General features: G+C 53.8%; 1 protein-coding gene across 1 annotated transcript; it reads left to right on the top strand.

Moving 5' to 3' along the window:
* Positions 1–454: 454 nt before the first annotated feature.
* LOC138813144 (homeodomain-interacting protein kinase 4) lies at positions 455–7,988 on the top strand. The gene is made up of 4 exons (XM_070001346.1): positions 455–1,161; positions 3,293–3,649; positions 5,465–6,298; positions 7,479–7,988. The coding sequence occupies exons 1-4, from the start codon at positions 697–699 to the stop codon at positions 7,662–7,664; spliced, it is 1,842 nt and encodes a 613-aa protein (XP_069857447.1). The 5' UTR covers positions 455–696; the 3' UTR covers positions 7,665–7,988.
* Positions 7,989–8,111: the final 123 nt, after the last annotated feature.

The following is an 8,111-nucleotide window of genomic DNA, read 5'->3' on the forward strand; positions in this document are numbered from 1 at the left end:
GTCACCTGAGTGCTGCCCTAGCTTACTGCCTGGGTTTGGCCCTTTCCAGTTACTCTTAGCACATAGAAAAATACTTTGTGACCCTCAGGCCTAACTTTGCCCTCTCTCCCTCAAAGTCCCTGTGTGGCTCCCTAGGGCACCTAAAACCAAGTATTCAGGGCCATGCCCTGGCTATGCTTCCCTCCGATGGCAGCCATCTGCTCTGGCAAGGATTTGCTGGAAACACACACACACAGACCCCTAACTCAAAATGTTTGCCTTTTCTCACTCTGGCCTGTCAGTTGGTCTGCATCCATGTATACAGGTCCCCCACCAGATTCCAGGGTTCCGCCAGTGGGTGGGGGAGGGGACCCAACCTGGCACCCCATCCCCCCATTCCAGCCTGGGGCTCAGGTCTCCAACAACAGAACCAGAGCCACTGAGCAACGCTGGAACCCATTCGGGGTGGCCTGGGGCCCCTCGTCCCAAGCCGGGAGGGCTTTGGGGGAGGGGTGCAGCCCCTGACCGACTTGCCTTGTGGCCAAGGGGGTTGAGGGGTACTGGGGAGGCAGGAGGGCCAACCTGCTAAAGACAGGCACGAATTCAGTTCTCTTTCCCCCCCTGGGGGTCTTGAGGGGTCGGCAGCTTGTGCTGGCTCAAAGCAGACAGCAGAGCCTGTGGTTCCCGGGACAGAGCAGGGTGGTGATTGGTGGCATCATGGCCACCATCCAGTCGGAGACTGACTGTTATGATATGATCGAGGTGCTGGGCAAGGGGACATTTGGGGAGGTGGCCAAGGGCTGGCGGCGGAGTACGGGCGAGATGGTGGCCATCAAGATCTTGAAGAATGATGCCTACCGCAGCCGCATCATCAAGAACGAGTTGAAGCTGCTTCGATGCATGCGGGGCCTGGATCCCGAAGAGGCCCACGTCATCAGATTTCTGGAGTTCTTCCACGATGCCCTCAAGTTCTACCTGGTCTTTGAACTGCTCGAACAAAACCTCTTTGAGTTCCAGAAGGAGAACAACTTTGCACCTCTTCCTGCCCGCCATATCCGTACCGTCACCCTACAGGTGCTCCGAGCCCTCGCCCGGCTCAAGGAACTGGCCATCATCCATGCTGACCTCAAGCCGGAGAACATCATGCTGGTGGACCAGACCCGATGCCCCTTCAGGGTCAAGGTGAGTGGGCACACCTTGGGTGACAGCTTTGCCCAACAGCGGAGACTCAACATTCATGTCTTGCTTGGCCTACTCTCAGCCCTGAATTTCCTCCCTCCCCTCCCCTTTGTGTCTCTTCTCACTGCTGGCTCCCAATTCCTCCATTTCCCCTTTCTTTCCTTTCCTTCCTTCCTTCCTTCCTTCCTTCCTTCCTTCCTTCCTTCCTTCCTTCCTTCCTTCCTTCCCTCCCTCCCTCCCTCCTTCCCTCCCTCCCTCCCTCCCTCCCTCCCTCTCTCTCTCTCTCTCTCTCTCTCTCTCTCTCTCTCTCTCTCTCTCTCTGTCTCTGTCTCTCTCTCTCTCTTCTTTCTTTCTTTCTGTCATGGGGCTTGAACTCTAGGCTTGGGCACTGTCCCTGAGCTCTTCAGCTCAAGGTGAGCGCTCTACCACTTTGAGCACAGTGCCACTTCTGGTTTTCTGGTGGTTAACAGTAGATAAGAGTCTCATGGACTTTCCTGCCCAGGCTAGCTTTGAACCTTGATTCTCAGATCTCAGCCTCCTGAGTAGCTAGGATTGCAGGCATGAGCTACCAGCACCCAACTCTCTCTTTTTTGGGGGGGGGGCGGGGTCTGGTCTTGGGGCTTGTACTCTGGGCCTGGGCGCTGTCCCTCAGCTCTTCAGCTCAAGGCTAGTGCTCTACCACTTGAGCCACAGCACCACTTCTGGCTTTTTTCTTTTTGCTTATGTGATGCTGAGGAATCGAACCCAAGGCCTCAGGCATGCAAGGCAAGCGCTCTACCACTGAGCCACCTTCCCAGCCCTAGCTCTCTCTCTTTTTATGTGTGCTGGTGCTTTTTTTTTTTTTTTTTAAACTCAATGTTAGCCTTCTACCACTTCAGTAGAGTGGTAGTATGTTAGCACTTTACCCTTTCTGGCGTGTGTGTGTGTGTGTGTGTGTGTGTGTGTGTGTGTGTGTGCGCGCGCGCGCGCGCGCACGTGCACCATCCTGAGGCTTAAACTCAGGCCTGGGTGCTGTCCCTGAGCTTTTTCACTCAAGGCTGGTGCTCTATCACTTGAGCTCCAGCTCCACTTGTGACTTTTTTGGTGCTTCAGTGGACATGAGTGTCTCCAACTTTCCTGCCTGGGCTGGCTTCAAACCACAATCCTCAGATCTCAGCTTCCTGAGTAGTGAGGATGAAAGGTGTGAGTCACCAGCTCCTGGCTTCCCCATCCTGCTGCTGAGCTCCCCTCCACCCCAGACTTGAGGACTCCCTATTCTATACCATTCTCCATTCAGCACCTCTGACCCTTATGAAGCTGACACTGTATTGGGGAGACTGAGTGATCACGGTAAGGGGTAAAATGTGGTTTGTGAATGAGGAGAGAAGAGGAGATTGTGGAATCTTGGTTAGGGGTGGCAGATGGTCATGACTGGCACTTTAGGTGATGTAATTGGAAAGACCTCTGCAAGTAGGTGATATTTGAAGGATGTCCTGATGAAGGGAGAAAGGGAGCCATGGAGGCATCTGGAAAAGATACTGGACATCTGTCCAGATAAGAGCCAGTGCAAAGGCCCTGAGGTAGGAGCACATGCTGCTGAATTGATGTATAAAGAAGCACTGAGGACGTCTATGGAGTTGCAGCATGAAAAAAGTGAATAAGATCAAGATGTGATAGGGTTAGGGCTTTGGCTTGGATGCTGAACAGAGGAAGGACATGGGCAGGCTGGGGTGCACGTGCTGTCTATGGCTGTGTGGTGGGAGGCAGGAAATGAGCAAGAGGACAGAGGTAACGAGACAGGGTCTAAACATGGTGAGTTCTGGGTAGGCTTGGGAGCTTTGAAGCCAACCTGGGTAAGAAAGAAAGTCCCCAAGATTCTGATCTCCAATAAACCACACCCAAAAAGCTGGAAGTGGTGGCTCAAGTGGTAGAGCACCAGCCTTGAGTGAAAAAGCTCAGGGACAGCACCTGGGCCCTGAGCACAAGCCTTAGTCCTAGAACATAAAAATAAAAATGGAAGTGAAGGTCACAGGCAGCCAGCCAGCCAGAGGCAAATGACAGATGTAGAAGGACCCCCTAAGAAGAGAGAGCAGGCTATCCCCAGCACCGCACCCACCCAAGCGGACCTACTCTCTCCCATCCTGCTCTCCCACAGGTGATTGACTTCGGCTCCGCCAGCATTTTCAGCGAGGTGCGCTACGTGAAGGAACCCTACATCCAGTCTCGCTTCTACAGGGCCCCCGAGATTCTGCTGGGCCTGCCCTTCTGTGAGAAGGTGGACGTGTGGTCACTGGGCTGCGTCATGGCTGAGCTGCATCTAGGCTGGCCCCTCTACCCGGGCAACAATGAGTACGACCAAGTGCGTTATATCTGTGAGACCCAGGGCCTGCCCAAGCCACACCTGCTGCACGCTGCCCGCAAGGTCCACCATTTCTTCAAGCGCAATCCCCACCCAGATCCCACCAACCCCTGGCAGCTCAAGTCGTCAGCTGATTACCTGGCGGAGACCAAGGTAGGGAGGCAAGCAAGGGGCATGGGTATGTGTGGGGGGACAGTCATCCAGTAGACTGCTCCAAGAACAGTCTAAATTCACTGGGTGCTGTGGCTCATGCCTATAATCTCAGCTACATGAGAGGCAGAGATGGGAGAATCGTAGAATCTGAGGGCAACTCCTGGGGGGGAGGGGAAGGGAAGGGAAAAGACTGAGATCCTACTTTAAAAATAAAGCAGCTCACCTGTAATCCTAACTATTCAGGAGGCTAACATCTGAGGATCACAGTTTGAAGCCAGACTGGGCAGACAAGTCTGAGAGAGATTCTTATCTTCAATGCATCACTCAGAAAAGCCAGAAGTGGGCTGGGAAGGTGGCTCAGTGGTAGAGTGCTTGCCTTGCATGCATGAGGGCCTGGGTTTGATTCCTCAGCACCACATAAGCGGAAAAAGTCAGAAGTGGTGCTGTGGCTCAAGTGGTAGAGTGCTAGCCTTGAGCTGATTTGGCTGAAGAGCTGAGGGACAGTGCAGGCCCAGAGTTCAAGCCCCACGACCAACAAGAAAGAAAGAAAGAAAGAAAGAACAAACGAAAGAAAGAAAGAACGAAAGAAAGAAAGAAAGAAAGAAAGATAGAAAGAGCGAGCCAGAAGTGGTACTGTGGCTCAAGTGGTAGGCTTAGCCTTGAACACAAACAGATTCAGGGACCCCCCAGACCCTGAGTTCAAGCCCGAGGACTGGAAAAAAAAAAAAAAAAGATAAAGCAAGAGGCTGGAAGCATGACTCAAGTGATAGTATACCTTAGTACATCTGCCTAGCAAACATGGGATCCTGAGTTTAAAACACACCCCCCCCCCAAAAAAAAAAAAAAAGAAAAAGAAAAAACAAAACCTTCCAGGTTGGGGCTGGGAAGGTGGCTCAGTGGTAGAGTGCTTGCCTTGCATGCATGAGGCCCTGGGTTCGATTCCTCAGCACCACATAAGAAAAAGAAAAAAGCCGGAAGTGGCTCTGTGGCTCAAGTGGTAGAGCGCTAGCCTTGAGCTGAAGAGCTGAGGGACAGCGCCCAGGCCCAGAGTTCAGGCCCCACAACCAGACCCAAAAAACGAAAAAAAGAAAAACAAAAAACAAAAAAACGTGTCAGGTACCTGTGGCTCATGCTTGTAATTGTAGCTACTCACTAGGCTGTGATCTGGGCTGGGGAGGTGGCTCAGTGGTAGAGCGCTTGCCTTGCATGCATGAGGCCCTGGGTTTGAATCCCCAGCACCACAGAAGCAGAAAAAGCCGGAAGTGGTGCTGTGGCTCAAGTGGTAGAGCGCTCACCTTGAGCTGAAGAGCTGAGGGACAGCGCCCAGGCCCAGAGGTCCCCACCAAAAAAAAAAAAAAAAAAAAAAAATCTGATATCTGAGGATTGTGGTTGGAAATCAGCTCAAGCAGCAAAGTCCATGAGACTCTATCTCCAAAGAATCACCAAAAATCTGGAAGGAGAGCTGTGGCTCCAATGGTAGAGAGCTAGCCTTGAGTGAAAAAGCTGAGTGCCCAGGTTGTGAATTCAAGCCCTTAGGACTGACACGAAGAAAAAGAAAAAAGGAAATAAGATAAACAAAAAAGCACCCCTCCCCACCAAAAAACAAAAACAAAAACAAACAAACAAACAAAAAACACAGGGTATGAGTGATCAGGTTAGAACCTCCTAGCAGCAAGAGAGCCCTAGGTCTAATCACAGGCAGAACTGGATGTCAAGGGGCCCCCATAAAGAAAGTCTGGCATGCTAGGCCTGGACACTGGTCAGTGCAGTGTCTCCCTTCACCCCCCCCCCCTTCCCTCGCCCCTGTGTCACCAGGTTCGCCCCTTAGAGCGTCGCAAGTACATGCTCAAGTCTTTAGATCAGATGGAGACGGTGAACGGCGGCGGGGCCAGCCGGCTGAGCTTTCAGGACCGCGAAGCGGTGGCCGAGCTGGCCGACCTCAGGAGCATGGTGGAGCTCATCAAGCGCATGCTCACGTGGGAATCCCACGAGCGCATCAGCCCCAGCGCGGCCCTGCGCCACCCCTTCGTTTCCATGCAGCAGCTGCGCAGCGCCCACGAGACCACGCGGTACTACCAGCTGTCCCTGCGCAGCTGCCGCCTGTCCCTGCAGGTGGAGGGCAAGGCCCCCCCGGCCATGGTGGCCACCGCTGAAGATGGGGCCCCTTATTACCGGCTGGCCGAGGAAGAGGAAGCCGTGGGCATGGGTACCGGGCCCTTCTTCTGGGATGAGAAGGCACCGGGCATGCAAAGAGCCATCGATCAGCTGGATGACCTGAGCCTCCAGGAGGCAGGGCAAGGTCTGTGGAGTGAGGCCCGGGCTGACACGGTCTCTGACATGCTCACTCCACTCAAAGCAGCCACTGCTGGCCGCAGGGTCCCTGACTCAGGTCCGGAGCCCATTCTGGCCTTCTATGGCAGCCGTCTGACCGGTCGCCATAAGGTCCGGAAGCCACCCATGGGCTCCAAGTCCAACTCCAACTTCAGCAATCTGATCCGGTTGAGCCAGGCCTCCCCCGAGGACGACGGACCCTGCCGGGGCAATGGCTGGGAAGAAGGAGAAGGCCGAGGGGCTTCCGTAGAGCTGCCCACCATCCCGCAGAGGGACGGGGACGGGCCCAGTATCAAGGACATGACGATGGATGCTGAGGTAAGCCACATGGGCAGGTGGATGGGGAGGGGTTTCCTCCAGCTGTTTTTTTTTTTTTTTTTAAAGGGAACAGTCCTAGGGCTTGAACTCAGGGTGCTATCCCTGAGTTTCAGGGCTCAAAGCTATGCTCTACCACTTGGAGCCACAGCTCCACTTCCAATTTTCTGGTGGTTTATTTGAGATCAGAGTCTCACGGACTTTCCTGCCCAGGCTGGCTTTGAACCGTGATCCTCAGATCTCAGCCTCCTGAGTAGCTAGGATGACAGGCATGAGCCACCAGCACCGGGCTCCTCTGTTTTATCTGCAACATATTAATTTATCTTTGAATATGGCAAGACTTACTCCACACTAACCCACATCTGGGATGTAAGATTCAGCAGAATGCTAACCTATCCTGCTAGGTGATAGATAATGGTGTCTGGCGTTCACACTGATGCTCCTAAGACAGGACAAAGGCTTGGCCATTCTTGCTGTGGCTCAAGTGGTAGAGCACTAGCCTTGAGCTGCAGTGCTCAGAGACAGCGACCAGGTCCAGAGTTCAAGCCCCATGACTGACAAAAAAAAAAAAATAGGCTAGGTCATTCTAACCCACCTTCAGATTGTAACTAAAACTCAGGACCTAGTAATATATCTGGAAGAACTGACACGTGCGGGAGCATACACCTGTCATCCAAGCCACTGGGGAGGCAGAGGTACGAGGATTTTGAGATTAAGGACAGTACAGGGGAACCTAGCCACATCCTGTCTCTATAGCAAAACAAAGCTAGGCCTAGATGGCTCACACCTGGATATGGGTTCAGAAATAAGAAAGGAGCCGGGTGCCGGTGGCTCACACCTACAAACCCTCGCTACTCAGGAGGCTGAGATCTGAGGATCAAGGTTCAAAGCCAGCCTGGGCAGGAAAGTCTGTGGGACTCTTATCTCTAATAAACCACCAGAAAACCGGAAGTGGTGCTGTGGCTGAAGTGGTAGAGCGCTCGCCTTGAGCTGAAGAGCTGAGGGACGGCACTCAGGGCCAGAGTTCAAACCCCGCCACCGACAAAAAAAAAAAAAAAAACATAAGAAAGTTGCTGGGCACTGATAGAATCGTCCTTGCAGAGGACTTACTCCCTCTCTGAGGTCAGAGGTCACCCACACTTGTTGCTGACACTCCCCCCCCCCCCCCCTTCTCCCCTTGCAGAGGTCTGGGCCTGAGCTCTTTGAGCCCAGCAGCTGTCCTGGCGAGTGGCTGAGTGAGCCAGAGTGGACCCTGGAGAGTGTGCGGGGATCGCGGGCTCAGGGGCTCCCACCCCGGCACCCCCACCCGCATCCTCACGGTCCACCCCGTGCTACCACTTTCCTGCAGCACGTCGGCGGGCACCACTGATGGTGTCACCCAGCTTTGCCCACGACCGGGACCGCGCTAGCTGGGCTGGCATTCTTCCTCAACCTGAACTGCTCTACAGAGCCATCCCCAGAGCCTACAATTTATTCTTACACAAAAGATAATTATCCAGAATCCTCCCTTTCCCTTCCCTCCCCTCCAAGTGCATGCCTGCACCCCTCCCTCCCCAAACACTGGAGGCCTCTCAGGGTCTGGCCCATGGCCCCCTCGGCCAGGAAGGCAGGAAGATGGATGCGCGCTACTGGCCCCGAGCTCGCTCCCGGCTCTGCCGTCTCTGCCTATTTCAATAAAAGAACTGTTCTAGCACTTCCTTGTCTCTGGATTGGCACTTAGGAATCTGCCTCCAGAACATTCTCTGGGTTTCGGCGCAGAAAGCTCTCAGGCTTAGATCTTGCCTTTGGTGCACGCTGTGGTGTTTAGGCGCGCTGG

The sequence above is a fragment of the Dipodomys merriami genome, unplaced genomic scaffold (assembly GCF_024711535.1).
Source record: "Dipodomys merriami isolate MVZ:Mamm:240054 unplaced genomic scaffold, mDipMer1.0.p SCAF_106, whole genome shotgun sequence".
Taxonomy (NCBI): Eukaryota; Metazoa; Chordata; class Mammalia; order Rodentia; family Heteromyidae; genus Dipodomys; species Dipodomys merriami.